This window comes from Ruditapes philippinarum, unplaced genomic scaffold (assembly GCF_026571515.1).
Source record: "Ruditapes philippinarum isolate M1 unplaced genomic scaffold, ASM2657151v2 ctg2056_1_1_1_1, whole genome shotgun sequence".
Lineage (NCBI taxonomy): Eukaryota > Metazoa > Mollusca > Bivalvia > Venerida > Veneridae > Ruditapes > Ruditapes philippinarum.
This window is the reverse complement of record NW_026853641.1, coordinates 36,726-60,270: the sequence shown is the minus strand read 5'-3', so window position 1 is coordinate 60,270 and position 23,545 is coordinate 36,726. Positions and strand designations below refer to the sequence as shown.

General features: G+C 32.4%; 1 protein-coding gene across 1 annotated transcript; it reads left to right on the top strand.

Annotated features, from left to right (window-relative positions):
- The first annotated feature begins 1,207 nt into the window (after positions 1 to 1,207).
- On the top strand, positions 1,208 to 23,211 carry LOC132737418 (zinc phosphodiesterase ELAC protein 2-like). Its single transcript, XM_060724703.1, has 22 exons — positions 1,208 to 1,263; positions 2,853 to 3,027; positions 3,448 to 3,623; positions 3,969 to 4,019; positions 4,891 to 4,961; positions 6,167 to 6,237; positions 7,872 to 7,935; positions 8,296 to 8,438; positions 9,646 to 9,704; positions 10,314 to 10,374; positions 12,702 to 12,756; positions 13,862 to 14,015; positions 14,705 to 14,938; positions 16,372 to 16,508; positions 17,179 to 17,281; positions 18,081 to 18,222; positions 18,723 to 18,868; positions 19,630 to 19,723; positions 20,382 to 20,502; positions 20,729 to 20,807; positions 21,663 to 21,807; positions 22,497 to 23,211. The coding sequence occupies exons 2-22, from the start codon at positions 2,956 to 2,958 to the stop codon at positions 22,884 to 22,886; spliced, it is 2,568 nt and encodes an 855-aa protein (XP_060580686.1). The 5' UTR covers positions 1,208 to 1,263; positions 2,853 to 2,955; the 3' UTR covers positions 22,887 to 23,211.
- The last annotated feature ends 334 nt before the right edge of the window (positions 23,212 to 23,545 follow it).

Here is a 23,545-nt window from a genome sequence, read left to right as displayed (position 1 = left end):
AGAAATACGTAGAATTTGAAATATGTATGATTTTGATGCTCTTGTTTTTGTTGTTATTCTTGTTGTATTGCATGGTATTGTTAATTGTAATTAAATATTTCGTTATATGAATAAAACATTATCATTATCACGTTAGATTGCGATTTTTTTACATTTTGTAAATGATAAAATACATGCATAATGTAACATTTTAATTTATACTTATAATTGTTTTTTTTTTTATATTCATCAACGTAATATCGTGATTATCAATGACAACGGACATATACAATCATTTATAACATATTTGTGTAGTTGTTAACGCATGATCAACACCACACTTGTTTATCGTCCCTTATTATGTAATTGCTATAAGCGAAGTCCCCATCATTAAATATCTTAAGATATCTGTCTCACACCTGATAAAAATATGACACTGATTAAATTACCATGTTGATCATGTTTAGCATACTTTTATTTTATTATGCAGTTATTGTAATATCTGTTTTAATTTGTCTTTTTCTTCATCTTTTATGAAAATATTTTCCTTTTTGTGTTATATGTGTTATTTTACTACTGACATATTACGTTAATCATTTTTTTTATTTAATTGATTTTAAAAAATCAATTGTCATATTGACCGACGATTATGAAAATTATCTAAAATTAACTGGAAAAAAATCAAGTAAATTATGATTAATCTTTCAATATATTATATTCATTATTCTTAAACCATTTATTTATTTATTTTTTTTAAAAATATATCAATCAATTAAATAATTCATAAAATCTACTGTGTAACTTAGAATCTCTTCACTAAACGCGAATAGCAAATTAAATAAAATGTTTCATTAATACCATAAAAAATGTACCTTTTTATTCAATTATTGTATGTATTATTGTTTTTATCATGATACATAAATAAAATGAAAATGCTATTGTTATTTGTAGAATTGAAAGTTTATGTAAAGTAATAATAATAATAAATAAACTTGACAGATGATCTGTGTTAATTAATCATTGTAACTAAACTAAATGACAAACATTCAATTTTGAAAAAAAAAAAATATTTATTTGTTACGATATCAAATAAAATATCTGCTCCAAAACCGGGAGAGACCGGGCAATAAACGTGTGATACTATTCGCCGGTCTCAAGTAAATTCCGGTCAAAATAGACCGGGAGAGACCGGGAATTACCGATAGGAGACCGGAGAATAGTACATCCCCCTATCGTAGAACAACAACAACAACAAAACACACGGGATGATTGATAAATGAAGAGGTAAATATTAAAAACAATCGATGTTTACGATTGTCATTCGCATTTGAAGGTTAAGACAAGAAGATTGGTTTGTTCCAAGACGATACTTACTGCAAACTGTTTACTTTACGTTTTTATACGATTTGAATACATCTTTTAGATATATTTCTCTACGATTTCGTCATCTTTACGGACATGTTTTTAATTTACGGACCCAAAAATGATTATAAATTTTAAGATTTTTAACCTGAACATTCAGAAAAAAACGTGGTTGTACAGTTTTTCGAATATTGAATAATTCGTAAAGTAATAAATTATAATGTTTTGTCTGTTTGACATTTATGGAAGATTGATAGATAGATAGATTGACTTTCCTCTTTATAACATGAAACAAGGGGGGGGGCAGGGGGAATTAAAGCTGACATTTATTTATAATAGTAAAAACTAAATTGATAATTCACCTTTCAAATTGCAGTTAATTATCCTGCAAGTTATATTATATATTTGAAAATGGAAGTGGCTAGCTGTACTAGCCAAAAGCACTTTTCAAAATTATATGGAAGTCGAAAATGCATATGTTATTTTGTGTCTTTAAACGAGGAATTTAATCAAGTACGCATTTGTCCTTGTGTTTTCACTTAAATAAAGATGCTCCGTCATTTTGGGGAAAAAAAATGAATACGAACAGGCATTGTATAATCTAATTTAATAAAAGTGTCAAAGTTGCATGTTATACATTTGTAAGTTATAATGGTGTTGATTTTCATGCTCGTCATTTGTTGTTTTATTTGTATGAAAGATGAATTACTAAATCATTTTTGTTAATTATGCACATGGATCGAATAAATAATGATTGGAATGGAATAAATAAAAAGAACATTGAAAAAAAACCAGTGAAAAGCAAAAATAATTGTATAATTTTCAAATACAGTAGATATATAACAAACATAAAAGCACAATCAATTGATTAGCCTTAATTAAAGCCTACCCAGGGACTGACAATAAAATTTTAGAATGTGTTTCACAGAACATGCAAACTTTCCTTAATGATGGACAAACTTCTATACCGTCGGTAATTGACGCAATTATCAGCGCCCAACAACAATTATTTTCGGTGTTTTTTTTTTCATTTTAAAGGTGTCAAAAATTAAACTTTATAAAACAAAAAAAGGATTATTATCAAAATTTTGTAAACTATTTAACTTGGTGTTATTTAAATGCAACCAAACGCCATTTTTTCTCAACATCATGAGATGACAAAGATCGATAGCCAATAGTTGCTGTGTCTTGGTTAAAATCCTCGCTTAAATTCATAAAATAACATATGCATTTTCGACTTCCATATTATTTTGAAAAGTGCCGTACGGCTAGCCAATACAGTGTGACTCACATACGGCTAGAACTTTTGGCCAATACAGCTAGCCACTTTATTTGAAATATATTTGAAATACAGCCTACTCTTGTTATCTAGAAGATGCTGGGTTCTTGGAAAAAAATCGAGATAACAAAATTGTCAAGATAAAATTATAACCCATAATAAAGGTTAAGATCAAACAGAAACTATGTGTATTTTATGTCATAATCATATGTATGCATTATATTTATTTCAGTTGAATGATAACAGAGCTAATTGTGAGGTTTTGATTGGCACATTTAGCTGTTTCCTGCATCCATATTATTGAGCAATGGGATAAGGAATTCTTTGTCTGTGAAATGAACAAGATTTTAGCCCATCAAAATGTATTGAGTAAAGCAGTCAAATCTTTGTATAATATTAACTTTAAGGTAAATTGATTTCTTTTCCTGCAGTTTTCATTTAATCCTTACCCTTTTTAGGCTTTGATGATAGCTTTGGTTATAATTTAACTTTTTTCACCAAGTTTGATATTTATAAGCTTTCTTAAATATCAATGAAATACCAATTAATAATTTTTTCTGATAACAACAAAAGGTCATAACACTGTCAAGTTACATAACTACTGGTATGTCAACAAGTTTTACCTGTAATAGCAAAACATAAAATTGGTCATTAAATGAAAGTGCAGTTTACTGTCAAGCACTGAAAAAAGTGGAGCACACACAACAGGCTCAGCTCTTGTAAATTTATACTAATTTAGTAAATATTTAAGTAGAATTATGTTTATTGAATTTGGGTAAAAATAGTCAATGCTTTTAGTCCAGCATTTCTTCTTTTACTGTACACAGACAAGTGTCAACATGACTTCTTTCAAGAAAAAGAATGTGCGTGAGATGGCTCACATTGACAAGTACAAGAAGAAGTTAACAGTAGTTCCAGTATCTGATACAGCTCAAGTGTTTGTATTGAGCACTGGTAGCTACGGAACAGGACGTTCAGTTTTACTGAAAACAAACTATGACAGGTAAACTTTAGATTGAAATTTATATAAATTTTGTTTCCAGTAATTAATGTGTATCACTAAGATTTTAAATTCATTTGGCTCCTTCATCATCTAATAGACACCCACCTCTTTCTTTTGGAAACTGAGTTGGAACTGGGTCAGAAGTCATACCACTATGTGCAACAAGAGCTCTTTGGGGAGCTGTGGGCCTACTTTCTTTTTCATATGACACGAGCATTGGTTATATCTAGTGAAATACAGAGGCCTAACCTTTACTTTTATCCTACATGAGGCTTGGCAAAAATATATCTCTCTGATTCTAAGTTTTCTCTTTTTACGCAAGAAAATGTTTTCAATATATTTAAGGTATTTGTTCAACTGTGGAGAAGGCACTCAAAAAGTGATAACAGATGTTGTGTAAGTAAAAAAATTGCAAGAGCCTATAGGAAAGTAGTTGCATTACCTAACTTTACCTCTGTGTGTACTACAGCTGCTTTGCTTTCAAGTCAGCAAATCGTGATAGTACCGTTCTCTGTGTTGATATAAGGACGCTATATAGCAAGCTTAATAACACTGTCAAGTTACATGACAGTAATTTTTTGTTATCCTGATTTTTTGTTGTCCATTTAGTTACCTCCCTTATTATAGCCATGTAAATTATGAAAAAAAGGTGAAGGTACCATATTCTGATATTGTTACAAGATAGTAAGATATATATCTGAAATCTTACCAGAGACCAAGTGTACAACTGTGAAGTAATCTACGTTTACTCACATTGAAAATGGGTATACATGTAGTTAAATACAATGTGTATCAAAATTTGTATGTGAAGCAATGATTTTATTCTAGTTTAACACTTACCCGGTACTACCAATACAGAGGCTATTATTGCAAATTTCATAAATGTTGCAATTATTCTCTCTTTCATTTATTTGATATTTTGTAAGCCACTTATAAATCAGAATATGATTCATTTTCTACAAGTAAGATATTTTTCACGTTCAACAAATTGTACTGACACAAGAACAAAAAGACCAAAACATTTAGTTGCCATTCTCAGAGTCCATGACACCAGCAAGTCATATGACTTTGAAATGATCAGGATTGGTTCCCCTGATGGGCATTCTAGTTTTTTGATATCCATGATAAATATTGATATAAATTTCATGGCTGAAAAAGATGCCTTTTGTGGTATTTGTGTTTACCAAACAAAGGTTCTTGATTCAATTAAGGTAGAAACTGATCATGTGTAAGGATAATTGAAAAACATTTTTTTCCTTGTTTACAGCTCTAAAGTTGGACCAGTCGACAATATATTTTTCACATACAATACATGGAATAATATAGGTGGACTTATGGGTAAGTCTTTTTAAGCTTGTCTATTCAAAGTTTCAAATCTAGAATCGAATATAAAATTTTGACTTTTATATACAATTGTTCAATCGGTCATGCTCCAAAATACCTTTCTGAACTCCTAACCAAACAAGTACCAAATACCCGACTACGTTCAGCTAAAACCTCTGAGAACTGCTACGTTATTCCATTCAATAAAAGAAAAACATTTAGTGACAGAAGTTTCGGAACTATTGGTCCAAAATTGTGGAATCCGCTGCCATTAGAGATGAAACAATCTAAGAATATTGATGTATTTAAGAGAAATCTTAAAACACATTTTTTCAGAAAGTTTGAATCACTATTTTAAAATCTGAAATGAGATAAACATGAGTAACATATAACTGATGACTGACAGTGTGATGAATGTGCAATGTAAATGAATGTTTTATTCTTTTTAATCTATTTGTAATCAAGTTACATGTATGTACATAATCTTATCTCATGCTACATATATATCAATCAGTTTTATCATTTTATGGTCTCTGCAATTTTTTAAAAATATGTTAATTGGAATTGTATGTAAAAGCTTTTATTTCACTTGATGTTGATCCACATATTCTTATGCATTCACAATTTTATTCTTATTATTTATATATACTGTACAACGCCGTTGAATATTGTTAAATAGAAACAGGCGTTTAATTAAATAAAAAGTTTCAAGTTTCAATGTGTATTGAGAGTTGTTGTACCTCCCAGGCGTCAGCGTCTCATTATGGTTAAATTTTTGCGTGCAATTTGGTACATGATGTATCTCCAGAACTATTGAAGGGAATAGATTGAAACTTCACACACTTATTTTGGAGCATAAAAAGAGTCACTATCCTAGGCCCATAACTCTGACATAAATTTTGACAGAATTATGGCTCATTTGAACTTCGAAAATTCTGCAATATCCAGGCTCTTGTGTTACGATCAAGCACTATAGTCAAGCATGCTGTCCTTCCGACAGCTTTTACTGATATTGGTAATAGTTCATTTTGATATAACACACATTTAGTTGTATTGAGTTTCAGTCAATAAGTCTTCTTCAAATGATTTTAAAATATTTTGGAATGAATAAAAAAATGTTATACAAGTTAAATAATTTTCACCTTTGACAAATAGTACTGATATATTAGAGATAAATGATTATTGTATAAATCACGCTTTGTTCTGTTGAATATTTTTAGGCTTTTTAATGTCAAACAGTGCTGAAATTGATCATGTGGACACTATACGACTTCACGGACCACCTAATATAGTAAGTACTCTTCATACAAAATTATCACGGAGACTTGAATCTAGGCCATGATGATCAAGGCAATGTTGGTTTTTCTTTTGTTGAAGGGACACTCTTTGTCATTTTATATAGGGTTAACGCACGTTTTTCCGTGCTATAACGTCTGCAGAGTCCCGAGGAACGGTTGGTGCCCGAGCCCGGTAGGGCGAGGGCTCAAACAGTTCTGAGGGACTCTGCAGACTTTATAACACGAAATAAACGTGCGTTGACGCTATTATAGCATTAAAATTTAAAACAGATTCATGATGTATATTTTATACAAAACACAATACATTAAATCCTTGTGCTTGGACGGTATTTATCCAATTCTACATGTTTTATGTATACGTTTTATTTTTCCGGGGCCAACAACTTGGGAAATTCTCAGAACCGAGCGAAATTTTGAATTTTATTTGATTTTATAAAGCTTGAAATTGGAGATATATTATCTCAAGAAAAATCAATGTTACATTACTCTACCCAATACAAAACATAAACCCTCAGAAATTCTTAGAATGATTTCAGATTGACGGTAGAAAAAAGATCAGTGACGTCATCAGAATCGGGTTTTTTTTCAAGCACACAAGTTTATAAATAAAAATCAGGCACTAAACATAATTCTCTCAAAGAAATATAAAGAGCATTTATCAACATAAACATCAATAAAACAACATGTTCTCATATTAATTTTGTGTTATCTTGTTTTGTAAGTTAATCGGAGGGTTAAACTGAATGCCAGTAATTTGTTTACATTGACAACTGTCCCGTTTCTTAGAAAGGGCGACAACCAAGATTAGCAGCGATGTCTACAGTATACGCCGTATTTCCGGCATAGTTACTTGAATGCTGCTCGCCGTATTTAATGCGATTGAGGCCCTCGAATCAATAATTTCAATATAACAAGAGCGCATGACTCTTTGGCAAACAGGCCAAATCGTCAATTTTTTTTTGTTTGTTTACTGGGCCCTATAAGTATTGCGCATAAGTGAAACCGGGCTATAACAAGAGCGCGTGACTATGTTAACACATGGTTTTGGTCCCCTTATAACATGGGCAAAATAGGGAAAAATAGCTGATTTTATGCTATAATATTTGTTATTGAAGTCAATATTAAGTATTGTCATCATGACACAAGTGTTACATAAAACTTCATAACACACCTGCGGATGTTTCTTAATTAAAAAAATCGCAATTTTCATGTTTAAATGTTGGATTCTTCTAAAACCAGTGCAAAGGGTCTTGAATAGTAGATTGCAATTACACTTACTGCCCATGAACATGCTCAGTTAACTTGAACCTGCCACATTTTTGCCATTTTGGGTATTCTTTAGGGATTCAGTTTTTTCTGTATTTTGTAATACCCTACTAAAAGTGTGGCAAGTGGGAGTATCTTAGCCAAGACATTGTCAACTCTAGTTTATGACATGTTGTCAATAAATGGTCACTTTATGTCAGTTTAGCTGATTATACAATTTTAGATAATTAATTGGTATTTTGAGGTTGGCACAGGCCATGATTTGAGTAATTGGATATAAGCTCTGTAAGTAAAATGAGTTTCAAACTATTAGACTAAGTATATTCACAAACCATGTAACATTTCTTTTTATCATTTACAGGATAAACTGTTGAAAATGATAACACCATTCTCGGAGAATTCTGAAAATGTTGTTGCATCTATAGGTAAGTTTAAGACCTACTAGTATTTTACATAGCAGTGTAAAATTGTTTTAAAAACAGTTTTGTCTTTTACAAACCAGACGCTATTGAACAACAGGATTTAAAAAATTGAACAACAGGATTTAAAAAAACAACAACAAAAAACACATTAATTTTTAAATTGAAATTTCTCAAAACCTTTTAGATGGAACTGAAAGGTTTACGTATCATGTATACCAATTTTAGATTTATTTGTTTGGTGAATGTCATACAAAAGGGTCAATTAAGAGCAAAGGGACCAATCAGTATGGTTGGTCATCAGGTATAACAAGTGTTGTTTCAAAAGGATCTAAGGTCAATATCAAAAATGATTGTTTTTTACAGATGTGCGTGGTATAGACAATGTAAAGTATGAAGATGAACAGCTAACTGTAGAGTATGTTGAACTTGTTAGTTCAGAATCAAGTCAAGGGACAGAACAGTCTACTGATGATATCAAGAAAGCAGTGATGTGTTATATTGTCAGGGCAAGTATATTTTGTTAAAATATAAGTTGTATTCAAGGACATCCCTGAATGATTTTAAAGAGCAGCTTGTTGATATTGGGTTTCAGTTAAGGAACCGCACGTGCAAGTAGACAAAATCAAGTAACTAATAGGATAGACAATAAGAATATTACATCACCTCCGAGTACAAACCAGAATATTTTGCTTGATGGTAACTGTTTAGGACCAGTAACGAGGCTCTGACAAGTTTTCATTGAAGATTTATAGGAGAGTTAGATTTTCTTGTCTGTCACTTTAGCCAATGTTTGATTTTTTTGTCTTGCATATTACAAATAGATCTTATTTCGGAATAAATTACGAAAAACTAATATTTTTATTTTTTCATATACATGTAGTAGCATATGAATTTATAGTTCTGTTCATAACTGCAAAATGTGTTGTCATCATAAGCGCATAATTCAGTTATAAAGGGCATCATTTAAATCACTCAAAGTGGGTGTGCAAGACAGTTTTTGTGTTGCCTTGAAAAAGGCGACATATAGGGACCGGTACTCTACATTTCTTAATTTTTGAGTTATTGCCCTTTGTTAATTTTCATACTTTATTTTTGTCCACGCCATTTCTCCTTAAGTATAAAAGTTATGGTCTTGAAACTTCATAGGATGATAGATCTCATTAAGAAGAAGTGCAGTGCACAAGAACCGGTACTCTGCATTTCTTAGTTTTTGAGTTATTGCCCTTTGTTAATTTTCATACTTTATTTTTGTCCAGGCCATTTCTTCTAAAGTATAAAAGCTATGGTATTTAAACTTCATAGGATGATAGATCTCATTAAGAAACATTCAGTGTACAAGAACCAGTACTCGTCACTTCTTTATTTTCTTCATTTTTGTCCTGGCCATAAATTCTCCTAAACTACATGTATATTGTTCACAAGGCGACACATCCGACTAGCGGAGTTCTAGTTTAGCATCAGTGTTAACAGTAGATTCGTATCTGATATGAAAGAAAGGGCCTTGTTGAGACAGCATACATATGTAGATGTGTATGCTTGTCTGGCTTTAAACGTGTGGCATATTATCCAAGCTATTATGGGCCCTTTAACTCTAAGGAAATAGATGTTTGACTTTTCGTTACAGTCTGATTATGTGTGAATCATGTTAAGGAAAATGATTTTTTAACAATCTGTGATGTATAATGTAAGAAATTAGTTTCATTTGTTTTACAGTTGAAAGAATTGCCACGAAAAATAGATAGTAAAAAATTAGCGGCATTGAAAACTCCAAGGTAAGCAAATACTATGAAATTTAATTGAATCTTATACAAAGATATACTTACATATATACATATATACATATATAACATTTCATGACATATAAATCTAATCATGCATCAATATTGAGTTATGGCCCTTTGTAACTTTGAAATAGATTTATTTCCCTTTTATAAAATTTACTATCTCTATTGCATTGTGATGTGCTAGACAGTTTGTGTGAAAACTAGTATATAATTATACACCAAAGTTACCTCCCTTTAATAAGATCCAGAATTTGAGCTACATAGAAAATCTGACTTATAGCAAATCTTTTTCAAAATGCTTGTACAACTATGTTACTGTGATGTTTGAAGATCTTGGTAAAGTGATTTTACGAAAATATTGTCTGAGATTTTTTAATATCTAAGTTAATACATGTAAAGTATACATGTTAATCTCCAAATTAGCATTGCCAAGTAAAATAAAAGTTTATGTTTAAATTATGTTCCTCCATCATCAAATTTGTCAATTTAAAGTACCGATGTTAAATTTCATTAATTTGTAAAAATATAAAACATTGATTTTGGTGAAGGGGAATTTATTGTCCCATCATATTACAGATCATTCTTTATTTTTTACAGCGGGCCTTGGATAAAACAGCTTATTAATGGTGAGGAAGTGACACTGCCTGATGGGAGAATAGTAAGAAAAGTTTCCATTTTTTGTGTGTGAAGAATGCAGTACAATTTCTTTGATGTGGAAGTTTATTGTCCTGATATTTTGTTATGCTGTTAGTTGGCTAGATTGATACACCATTAAGTTTCTGCATAATTTTTAGCTCGACTTTTCTATGAAAAGGGGAGCTATCCTACTCGCCCCGGCGTCGGCGTCGGCGTTGGCGTCACACCTTGGTTAAGTTTTTCGTACCACCCCACTTTATTTCAGAAGTATTACAAGTATGGCTTTGAAACTTACCATACTTGTTCACCATCATAACCTCCATCTACAGACAAGAGTACATAACTCTGTCAAGGTTTTTGACAGAATTATGGCCCTTTTTTGACTTAGAAAGTGTATTGAGCTTGGTTAAGTTTTTTGTACCACCTCACTTTATTTCAAAACCATTGGAGGTATTGCTTTGAAACTGACCATACTTGTTTACCATCACGACCTTCATCAACAGACAAGAGGACATAACTCTGTCAAGGTTTTTGACAGAATTATGCCCCTTTTGACTTAGAAAATACATTGAATATGGGTAAAATCCACTTATTGCCTTAACCCTTTGAGATATTGCTTTGAAACTTTTAATGCTATTTCACATCATTACCCCCATCTGTACGCAAGAGAAGGTAACTCTGTCAAGGATTTGTTTTAAAAATTAAGGCCTTTTATCGACTTAGAATCTTGGTTAAGTTTTAGTACCAGTCCACTTTTTGACTGAACTGTTTGAGATATTAATTTGAAAGTTGGAATACTTGTTTACAATCATGATTCCCAAACATGTCCAGGAGAAGGTAATTCTGTCAAAGATTTTATTTGAATTATGGCCCTTAACTGTCAATGTTTTGTATTATAGGCAAGCACTAAAAAACTTAAAAAATCTAAAAAAATTCATTCCTATCCACTTGTTCACTTTACCATAAATTATGTCATATAAACATTGCTGTAATATTCAAGGGTATCAAACAACTAGTTCACTTTAAAAATACAGAGATTCTTGTATTGCCTTTTACTGCAAAAACTTTTTTTATTGGCAAGCAATAAAAAAGTCGAGCGCGCTGTCTTACGGACAGCTCTTGTTTGACAACCATATGACCATTGGCTGTCAAAATTCATACAATGACTGACTTTATTAACTAGAAGACCCTTAGGCTTTGATGCTTAAAGATCAAGGTCACAGTGATCTTGTATGTTAAAACCAGTACTGCTTGATTAATACAGGATCATTGTGGCCCACAGATTCAAACTGAATTAGTTGATTGCTCTATTTTAGACATCAACTTTAATTGTAGGCTATGGGGGCTCAAAGGTCAAGGTAACAGTGACCAAAATGTTCATAACATGAAAACTGTTGCCACTCATTAAAATGTCTGGTTTCATTTTTGGCCAATTATATATTTGAAAGTTTATGTTTATAAAGCTGTAATCTTTATGTAAACCATTGAATAATAAAGGTCCTTGTTTATTATAAATAACATAGTTGTATGGCTTGAAATACATGAAGTGGATGTGTACAATAATTTATTTTGATAAAATATTTAAGAAAATTCTGTTGTACAAAGGCTTTGTATTGCATTCTGTTGGCAGACACTCTGTTACAAAAATTAAAAATACAGTTATGCTGTTGCATTAGAAACCACTTACAATTCATCAGATCTTATTTACATTGACAAGGGGATATTACATAAATGTATTCATTTGCAAATGATTGAAAAAGATGAATATGATAATGAAAAGATGAATATGATAATGAAAAGATGAATATGATAATATTTAATCTACACTTACAATAATGGGATGTCTGTGGCCAAGTAGTTATGGTTGTTAACTTCAAACCACATACCCCTCACCGCCGAGGGTTTGAATCCTGACAGGGACTTTGTATTCTTTCATGCAAGGAAGCTTAGTCCATCTAGCTTATGGAACATGGGGATTTCTAATCAGGTGCCCGTTCTTGCCTGAAAGTATGCACAGAAAAGCACCTGAGGTCTTCCTCCTCCAGTAAAGCTTGAAAATCACCATATTACCTATACTCTGTTTGTGCAATGTAAAACCCAACCATAATAAAATTTACATTTATCAATGATACAATTATATATTGTACTAGAATTTTTTTAATCTACTATCAACAAAGTAGGTCACTTGTTTAGAAATTGTTAATTACTTGTAGGTTGTCCAGAAAAGGCTGGTAGGTGGACAAGACACCTGAGATATGATCTAAAATTTATTCAAATCACCATAAAAACTACATTGGTTTGTATGAAGAAAATAGTCAAAATTGTTGTTTTTTGTTGTTTTTTTTCCAGATAAAACCAAATGATGTACTTTTGGAAAAAGGAAGTAATCTTGGACCAATATTAGGTAATTAGTGATTCCAGTCTCATCAATTTAGTTTGATTTTTGTTTTCCACGTCCAAAATTCCATATAGAATTACTTTAGTGCTCCATCTGGCCTCATTTTCAAAGTCCAAAAAATCTATATTTAATCCTAATTGTATTTATAGTAACAAAATTCTGTTAAAATTTAAAAATAAATCATAGTGTGAAATAAAGTGGTCATTATACATTGGTGAGTACAATACTGGTTCTACTAGACTTGTACACAGGTGCTAAAGCCTCATCCAATATAAGTTTAATGAGAGATGTGTAATCGTTTCATAGAATTCAGTATTGTACTGTACAGAGTACAGTTTATTATCAAATACCATACCTATTTTATAAGATTTGATAAAAGATTAAATTTGTACAAAGAAAGTGTATACAATTTTGAAATGAATAAAACTTTTGGAAATAAAACAGCACCTGTGGTTGAGTGGTTAAGGTTGCTGACTTCAAACCACTTGCCCCTCACAGCTGTGGGATTGAAGCCCGAAAGATACTTTGGATTCCATCCCCGGGAGATAATTTGGTAGTTAAGCGCGGAGGAAGGTAGTCTAGTGCTGGTGTCTAGTGCTGGTGTAACTCTCCAGGAACGATGGTTAGGAAACTACCCGCCTATATGACTGAAATACTGTTGGGAAAAGGCGTTAAATGAAACAAACAAACAAACAATGTGAGGAAGTAATTAAGCTAGCTTACAGAATGTCTTTTGTTCTACTCAGGTGATGTTTATGCGGGAAATAATGCACTGAAGGGCATCTGAGGTCTTCCTCTACCAGTTAAGCTGGAAAGTCACCATATGACCTATAATGTGTTTGTGCGATGTAAACCCAACCAAAAGAACAAAAACAAATTGCCATGTCAGCCCATTGAAGTCTTTGAAGTCCTCATTGTAAATTACACATTTTTTACAGTAATCAAGTTTGATCATCATGGTACATGTATTTAAAACCATGGCATTTTGATAAAGTATATACATGTATTAGAGGATATTTTTTACCCTCATGTCAGAGATATTTGCATTCTGTAGGCATTATGATTTGCTTTTAAACACACTGTGGTAAGGACGGAGATTTTTTTTTTTTAGTGCTAGATTGTCCTACAGAAGATTATGTTGACCCCTTAATAACAAACAAACAGTTGTTAGACCTACAGACAGATGATGTTAAACCAGTTTTAATGATACATATGGCGCCAGCAGCGTTGATTGCTGGTCCTCGGTATGAGGCATTTATGGGCAGGTCAGTGTTGTAATACTTACCTTTTTCATTTTATGTGTATGAGTTTTGTGTGAGGAGTACCTTTTTGCATTGGATGACTTTGAACTTAGCTTATTAACCTTTTTTATCCCCCCACTCTTCCGAGTTTACTGGCATATATATTTGCCATTATCGATCCATCGTGCTTTAACATTGTCTGTCTGTAGACTGACAAAAAGTGGAATTTGAGGACATTAGTGTCCTATGAACACATTTCTTCTTTGAATTTATTTTGATATTCTCCCCAAATTAGGTCCATAGAAGGTTATGTATATGGTATTGGAATTTGACCTACTTTGAGTGTCCGTTTTAAATGTAGGGCCACTTGTATACTTTTGAGTGAGATATCAAAATTTGATTTCGGATGACCTTGAATTGCAACGACTTCTTACTTCATCATTAAAACTTTCTTTTGTTAGGTTAATTCTTAGCTGACCGCCTGGAACTCAAAGTAATTAGCCTTTGCCACCAGCATAGAGCCAGTGCAGTCAGACTCTAAGTCTCTTAATACTGTTGGCCGGCTAACTAATTTATGTCCCCAATGTTCATGATGAACAGTTAAAAAAAAATAAAGGAGTTTAATAAGCCCATTTTATTAATAAAGCAGGTTATGAATTAATTATAGCCTCTAGTTATATTGTAAATAATGTTGGTTTGTTTGATTATTGTAGATTCCAGTCTGGAACAATACACCTGATGATAAACGAGAACTCGCCTTCTCCGTACGTACATCGAAGTCAAATGTTTCAGTCAATTCTGAATCGTTTACATCCCGGAATATTTCCGTCCCTGCAAGGGCACTATCACTATAATACCAGACCTACTCCTACTACAGACAATGTTGTACAAGCTTATTATGGCCTAGCATATAAAGTGAGGCCTGTCAATCAGCAGGGATTTAATTGGTAAGATATATCTTTTGCTAAAATATTGCATTCATGCATAGTATAAATTCGGCATAATATCTCACATGTTTTTATGTAATTTGTCTTTATCACATAATACGCGGCGCAGGAGTGTAATAAAGCCAGTTAATAAACGATATTACACTAGTGTAATAACACTTTGATGTGACGTCATTTGCGCTCTATATAAAGATAGCGTTAAAGCGCGCTAAAATTAGCGTTACACTATGCGCGTCAATGAAAAATGGCTCTTTTTAACAGTTTACGGTTCTTTTTTTATATGTGATAAATAGAATATTATATTCGTGCAGATTCAATACTAAATTTATTGAACTCTTTGAATAAAACAATATTATGCTCGCCAGAGGCTCGCATAATATGATTTTATTCAACTCGTTTAATAAATTTAGTATTGAACTACACTCATTCAATATCCTCTATATATGCATCGAGTACATGTGTGAAATAGCAAGCTGATAACAATTTGTGGTGCTTTTGTTCTTTACGAATTGTATGTGATCATTTCTATCGCTGGTAAATTAAAAAAAAAAATTTAAGAATAAAATTGGTTAGTTTTACACAAACTTTATATAATGGATTTTTTTTGCTTGAAATAGTGCACCGCCAGGCAACTGATTCTCTGCCACTTAAGCTAAAAGGTCGCCATGTGACCTTTACAATCAGTGTATCTTTATACCTATCATGCACACAGCTAGTTGCAAAGCAGTATTTAGGAAAATTAATTGTGGCATTGATATAGATAATTATGGATATTTAACTTTAAACTTGTCACATGCATGCATATGAGTTGTTTGAGTTCTGACAGGGACTTTGGATTCCTTTGTGTGAGGAAGCTATCCAGCTAGCTAACAGTAGGTCAGTGGTTCTACTCTGCCCCACCCCTCTTGTGCCTGAAATAATGCATGAAAGGGCACCTTAAATTCTTGATCCACCATTAAAGCTAGAAGTTGCTGTTTGACATTTATAAAATCAAAGAAACATACTGTACATTAAATTTAAGGTGACTGTCACAATATATTTTACATATCTATGTTGGCTCCTTGTGGCTGAGGGGTTGCCTTTAATGGCTGAGGCATAGGAATTGCAACCACTGTTAATCCCTGCATGATCATAAGAGGCGACTAAATGGATTCCAACACCTGGAATATATTCATCTCTTAACTCCAGCAGGTGAGGTGGTTTTGACCACTGGTGTTTCTTTGAAGTTTTTAACACTGAAGGTTAAACTAAATCATGTTTCCTGTTTTGGCACCTTATGACCTATACTGTGTTGATGCACCGTTAAACTGAACAAACATATCCTTGTTGAGTATTGTTAGCTCAACTTGATTTGTGATAGGCTAGAAATTACTGAAACTGCAAAATATTTTTATTAAAGAGTGATCGCAAATCTTCCTTTATTGTTTTAAAAGGGATGATTTGGTATACTTTGACCATGCAGCAAGTTTTGAAGAAATGAAAGAGAAAGCGGAGCCTGTAGATTCAGAAATAGACGAGGAACTATCGAAGTTAAAATCAGAGATTCAACAACGGGAAGTTAGTTCTGATGGTGAGACTTTGTCATTTTTATGGTCTCATATTAATGATAGATTCACGTATTCTCATGTTTAGGTCACCAACTTCAGAGTGCTTGCCCTCAGACCCTCCATCCCCCCCCCCCATTGGTCTGGATACATATTCCACGAGGGACTCGGGGAATCTTTGATGTAAGCAAGCTATCAAGCTTGCTGACAGATTGTTGGTGGTTCTACTCAGGTGCCTGCCCTTTCCTGAAATAATGCATCTGAGGTCTTCCTCCAGATTATCCAAAATATTTCAAGAAAATCAAACTTTAAATCAAAGTTATTTGAAATTTTAAGAAAGGTAAAAAATTCAGTATGGGCTATTTTTTGCATATTTTGATCTCTTTTTGGTAATTTGCATGGATTGTAAGTGCCGATTGCAATGTGTAGATTACTTTCTTTGTTCACATCACAAAAGTCTACTTTTGAAATATATTTAGAAAATAAGGAAAAAGAACTGTTGTTAGTCAAATTCAAAACACTGTACAAACCCTAACCTATTTAACTAGATATATTGATAATTGGAATAGCCTAAAATCAATAATTACGATGAAAGCTAGAGGAGTGTGCATGGTGTGCATGTGATGATTAAATCTTTATTACATAATGTTATGTTTGGAGAAAAAGATGTTTAATTTCATATTTTGTATAAAAAAGGTAAACAACCAGAAAATGAATATCCAGAGATTGTGTTCCTGGGAACGGGATCTGCTAAACCTTCATTAATGAGGAATGCAAGTGCCATTCTTGTACAGCTCAGGTTAGTCTGCATTTATTTCATGGTTATCATCACCCGCACAGGGTTATTACCTGAAGTGTTGTAAGAAGCCATTACCAGAAATTGCTTTAAACAACTTCACCTCCTAAATCAATTGGCAAAATAGCAAGAAATAATGATTTGACTTTTAAAGTAATGTCTAAAAATAATGATTTGGCTTTTAAAATAATGTCTAAAAATAATGATTTAGCTTTTAGAATAATGTCTAAAATTATTCCAATGTCTTGAACAAAATGGCCATATAAGTTACAATAAAAGAATTTTTATATAACATCTTGTTAACAAGAGTTGATTCTTGGATAAAATTAAAAAAAACAAAAAACATTGGTCCAATAATAAAAGAACCTTTATACAATAGTATTGATCCTTGGATGTAATTTCACAAAAACTAGAACTGTGTCCAAAGGACACGGATGCCCCCACTGACAACATATATATGGTATATAGTGAAAAAATCAACAAAGGGATCACGGAATGAACCTATTGTTTTCTTTTGTTCTCTTTACTGTTACATAGCCCCTAAACCCAAAATGTTTGCTCGGACAGACGGATGGACGGACAAGTGCAACGCTATATGCATGGGCATAAAAAAGATTGGTCCAGTTATGCAACTTGTCCGCTAGTACTGAAATTAAGAGGTAGCTTTAAATTACCTTTTTCCCATAGCCACATCTTAGATCTGGATAAAATAAATTTCTAGATAATTTTAGGCCAAGTTCTTTAAAATACCCCTGAAAATTTAAAAATTGTCTTCACAGCAGTGCTATGTTTATTTTTACAGGAAGGACGAGTATTTTATAATGGACTGTGGTGAGGGAGCATTGTTACAGATGTATCAAATGTACGGGTTAGAGAAAACCAATCATATTCTATGTAACTTGAAGGGGTTGTTTATTTCACATCTTCACTATGATCATCATGGGGTAAGTAATTTATACTTCTTCATTGCAGTTTGAAATCAAATAGGTAAAAGTGTGTATGGTATATTGAACAGTTTTATAAAAGTTAAATTACATCATTATAATAGTAATTACATCATTAATTTTTGTTGAATTTTTGATCAACCAGTTTCCAGAATACAGAGATGTTTTCCTTATATATAGATAAACATGGCTTTATTTTGACAAAGAAAATTGCCCAATATTTCGGACATTCTAATATTTTTAACTAACAATGGTTTCAACCTTGTCACAAAAGTTGAAAATAGACTTTAAAAATGAAATCTGAATTACAATGCTGAGAGCTTAGATATTTGTAGTATGTAGCATTGCTTTGTGATCCTCTACAAAAATTACATTACCTTGCTAATGCTTTGTATTAATTAAATGTTAGGCCTTTGCTTTGTTTATTCTGGAGTAAATTAATGTTATAGTGTAAAATTTTTCAACTGTAATGCAAACATTGACATCATTTTCTATTTTAGGGAGTGTTTGGTATTTTAGAAGCTCGTCAAAAGGTATTAAGCCAGTATGGTAGAAACGATAGATTGACAATATTTGCTCCTTCCTCACTGAAGAGATGGTACTTTCTGTATTCTAGATATGTGTCTCCTATTGAAAATACTATAGAGTAAGTAGACTTAAATACCAAACTTTTACTTTAAGCTTGTCTATTTTGAAGAAAAAGTCAAGATATTGTTATTGCTGCAATACCATCATTGTCCTCCTTGCTGTTGGTATTACCAAATGTCCATTAGTGCCTACCCAGTGCCAGGTTTTAGTTATAAGTTGAGATGTCTCTATTGAATATTTATAATTGTTTGGTGTTATAAAATTAATATCACATCCCACATTGGGTGATAGAACAAAATCATCACCCTTTGAAAAATAATGTAAACCCAGGCTAACACATCAGTTGACATCACTTGTCTTGGATGAACATGTTCTAAGGGAAGGTGGTTCTACTCCGACTACGTTAGCTGCTTATGGCTCGAATAACAAAAAGATGGGCATGAGAAGTTGTCACCTTATTTATTTTGTGTATCGTGGCTGAAAACTCAAGAAAGAAAATAAACAAAAATTGTCACAAAGAGTTCTCAAACTGATCTTGTACCATCACAAGTAGACAGGAGGTATTACACACAATAATGAAGGAAAGAATGTTTACTCCATCTCTGGTGCCTATTAGTACCCGATATAATGCACAGAGGGGCACCAGATGTCTTTCTCCACTAGTAAAGCTGGAAAGTGGCCATAGAACTTTCTGTGTTGGTGTGATGTAAAACCTAAAAAAAAAAGATATGTAAGTGTAGATTTGTAGAAATGTTTAAGCAAGTTTATTTTATCATGTAATTACATGTATATGAAATGTTCTTTTCTGTTTTTTTGAAGACTTATCACAAATGAGACAATTTATAACGATATTAAGGACGGAAAGGAATCAGATCAAATCTCATATACAAAAAATCTACTCAATGTCTCTAAGGTAAGATTTGCATTGTTTATTTCTCTTCTGATGTTAACTTATTTGACCACTGGTATTTGTACTAGATTTGATATCTTACCATCAATATAAACCCAAACATACATTTATCAATACAAATAGTCAGTGTTTATGGACTGAGCAAAAATGTCACCATCCAGTTTAGTTAGCGTTGGATGGAGTGAGCCAGGTTTAATTCCCGATAGTGCAGGTCAATTTTGTTTTGATTGATCATGAAATCCTTTCTCCGGTCATTTGCACTGTACCTCTGCTTTGTCATGTACAGAAGTTATCAGTTCCTTGCGAAAGTGAAGGCAAGTAGTACTGGTAAAACTTCTTGACAGCCTGCCTAGGAATGATCCAGTGGCTGAACAGTGCTCTAGTTAATTCAATGTAGCTTACTGCCGTGATCCTGAGTGAAAACTACCAACACCACCATGCTGACCAATAATGATTGCTTTCCTTAAGTAACTGTCCTGTTGCTGTTGTAGGATTTTATATTAACGGGTATCAAGGCAAGTGAAAATGGGGAAAATGAGCTTATGACCTGTACTTGCAAATGTCTGTTCAACTAATTAAATTTGCAAAATGAAAAAATACACATTGTTAAACATGTTTGTTCAAGGTTTACGGAGAGTAAAAAGGTTTTGTGTGTTTTCAGTTTGTAGTGATGCCAGTTGTTCATATATCTCATTCATTTGGTATTTCTATAAAACACATAGATGGCTGGAAACTGGTCTATTCGGGAGATTGTATGCCAAGCCAGGAGTTGATAAGCTATGGTAACTATTTTTATAATTATAGAATTTACTTTGAAACTTTTAAATTAAATTGCTAAGTAACTTTGTCAATGTCTGATCTTTATAGTACAAGTTTTTTACACTCTTAACCCATATATAGTTGCCTATTTGATCATCCGCACTAACATTTTGATACTTAAGTTGTAACAGGAACAACAGGTAACTGCAGTGTACTATAATTGTTTAAATGCTTACCTTTTTATTTCAGGAAAAGACTGTGATATCCTCATTCACGAGGGAACTTTTGATGATGAAGCTGAAGTAGATGCACGCAGAAAAAGACATTGGTAAACTATATTACTGCTATTATTAATACAGAATCATTTTGGAGCAATTTATTCTATGCCCAAAAGGAGATAAGCTTCTACCTGGAAAGTTTGCATGCCCAAAACATCAGTCAGTGAGTGATTTGCTGTCAGCTATGTTTCTTTTAAAACCAATAAAAGGGTATGCCTGATACTTTGGTCAAATATTTATTCTATAAGATGAAATTTTACACTCTGTTTTCGGATGTTCAACTTAAGGGTCACAGGTGGAGGTCAAATGTTTGAACAATCAAATTCATGAACCCTCAATATCATCTGAGCTACTATAATGATATTAAGATAAGCGTTGTGACAATAAGGAAAAACCTCAGGTCAAAAAAAGGTCAAGGTAATTGTTGAAGGTCCAAGGGCTTAAGCAAGCATGTCTTTTCTTTAAAATTTTGGATTACTGGATGAATGTTCGCCACATGTAGGTGAAATGTTTATTTTATCAAGCTGATAAGTAGAACCCACATTTCAGACACCAACATCAAAATTTAAATTCAATGGCTAAAGTTGTGAGCCAGCAATATTGTGTCAGCTTTGTATCCGATCAACCAATAGACGGATATATGATAATTTTTTGGTGAGATTTTTTATCTCATTGTGAGGAGATGCAGACTGAGCATTTCTGGTGCCAAGATTTCAATTTAAGGTCATAGTTCAAGGTCAAAGGTTTAATTGGGAAATTTGTGTCTAAACTTTTTATCAGCTCAAAGCATTTAACCTATAAATTTGTCCTTTTTAACAAAAGCACAAAATTTATACCCATGGAATTAAGTGAACTCTCAGTACTTTTCTGTTTGCTTATCAAGTAATGATGTTTGTTTTTTCCAGCACCACAGGTCAGGCTATTGAAGTGGGGAAGAAAATGAATGCAAAATATACTCTACTAACACATTTTAGCCAAAGATTTCCTAAGATACCAGAATTCTCAGACAAGTTTACAGAAAATGTTGGTTTTTCATTTGACTTTATGCAGGTAAAAATGTTGTATTTTCATTTGACTATATGCAGGTAAAGGAATAGATAATTGTATCTTGAAACTTTCAATGAACTTGACCAACTCTGATGGAATCAAGGTTGAAAGTAAGGAAAAAATTTTACTATTATACCGTAATTATTTAAATACAGAAATCGAGTGTAGTTTTACAAACACATATATGATATTGTTCCTTACTAAGAGGTAATACCTGGCAGCTAGAGTAGGGTTGACAGGTGATAATCGGCTCATTTAATAAATTATGGCTCGACATATGTTCAGCAGGCCAATTATGTTTATGAGATTTTTGCCCTGCATTGCAATCTCATGATCAGTCGCGTAACACTCATAAATAGTTGAAATTATGGTTTAATTTGTTACTATTTATAGTAAAGTGTATTAATGAACTTTTTTTGTGATTTATTGATGATTAACTCTGAGTGTTATTGAGTTCTATCACACATTGATACTTATGCAATAAATAGATGTTTTTTTGACAAGAAAACTTTTGTTACAGTAGTGAAAACTACATAGTGTTTTAAGTGTTGGTTTTAAAAAAAAAAAAAAAATTGCGAGTGCATGTACAATGCATCTTTAATATAAGTTAGTATGGTCATCATGTTAGAATGGTCATCACATTGATAATTGCAGATTGGGGATATTTTCATTTTATTTGTTAATGATTTCAGGTGCGGCCAAGTCAACTTAGGTTAATTCACATGTTTAAAGCAACTCTAGATAAAATGTTTGGACATTCTCTTAAAACAAGATTGAAAAAAGGCATTAAAGCATCAAATCCCGAAACCAGCAAATCGTCAGAATCAAGCAAATTTGTGGAAACCAAAAGTTTGGTAGAGGATCTATATTCTATAGAAACAGAGAATGTGAACAAAAATACCAAGAAAGATAAAAGACCTGTTGATATTAATACTGAAGACAATGACAATAAAGACTTAAAGGAAGATGTAGAAAGTGGCAAAGAAAGAAGCACTAAAAGAAAAGTTGAGAGTCAAAACGATGCTCATAAGGCAATGAAAACAGACTCAGGTGTTCATGTTATTTCTACCGTGGAGAAATAGGTTTTTGCCCTTAACCTGTTGAATTTGTTTAATGGGTTTGCCTTGCTTTGTCTTTCGGAACAATATGTTTGAAGGTATTTCAATATCAAAATTGAGGTACTAGATATAGAGTCTGGTCAGACGTCATGGATGTCCAGACTGGCCTGGCTCTATACTGAAAGCACTTAGACTAGTCACTTTCAGATCCGGCAGGTTAAGGGTATCTTAAGTAATTAGCAATTGTTTGTATGGTTAGAATGAATTAAGTAGCCATTTGAGTGAATTTATATGACATCATGTAATGAATTTTTTTATTATTAATTCTGAAAATAAAATGTCAAAATAATATGTATCTTTTATCATAGGCAGTAAAACTGAGTGGATGGTTTAAGGACAGGGTAATCAAGCTCATTCACAGTCCCTTTCATGTACTGGACCGTGATTTAGAAGTTTATGGGTATTGGATATTTTTCATTTGGTTGTTTGAACTCAAAAATACTTACCAGTCTGTTTTAAGTACACAATGTATCGTCAAGCACATTGTACGATTGTAGTGGGTAATCAAACACACTGCTACTGTTGTAAATATAGAAATTTTAGAAATATACACACCTTGACTAATGAGCACAAGTATCAGATAACATAAGTCTATTTTCATGTTTTAATTCATGAATTTTAAT

Excerpts from the sequence above, each read along its gene's own strand:
- LOC132737418 (XM_060724703.1), top strand. The coding sequence starts at position 2,956 with ATGAACAAGATTTTAGCCCATCAAAATGTATTGAGTAAAGCAGTCAAA. Across the intron at positions 12,757-13,861 it reads TAATCTTGGACCAATATTAG|TGCTAGATTGTCCTACAGAA; the intron begins GTAATTAGTGAT and ends TTTTTTTTTTAG. Across the intron at positions 19,724-20,381 it reads ATCTACTCAATGTCTCTAAG|TTTGTAGTGATGCCAGTTGT; the intron begins GTAAGATTTGCA and ends GTGTGTTTTCAG.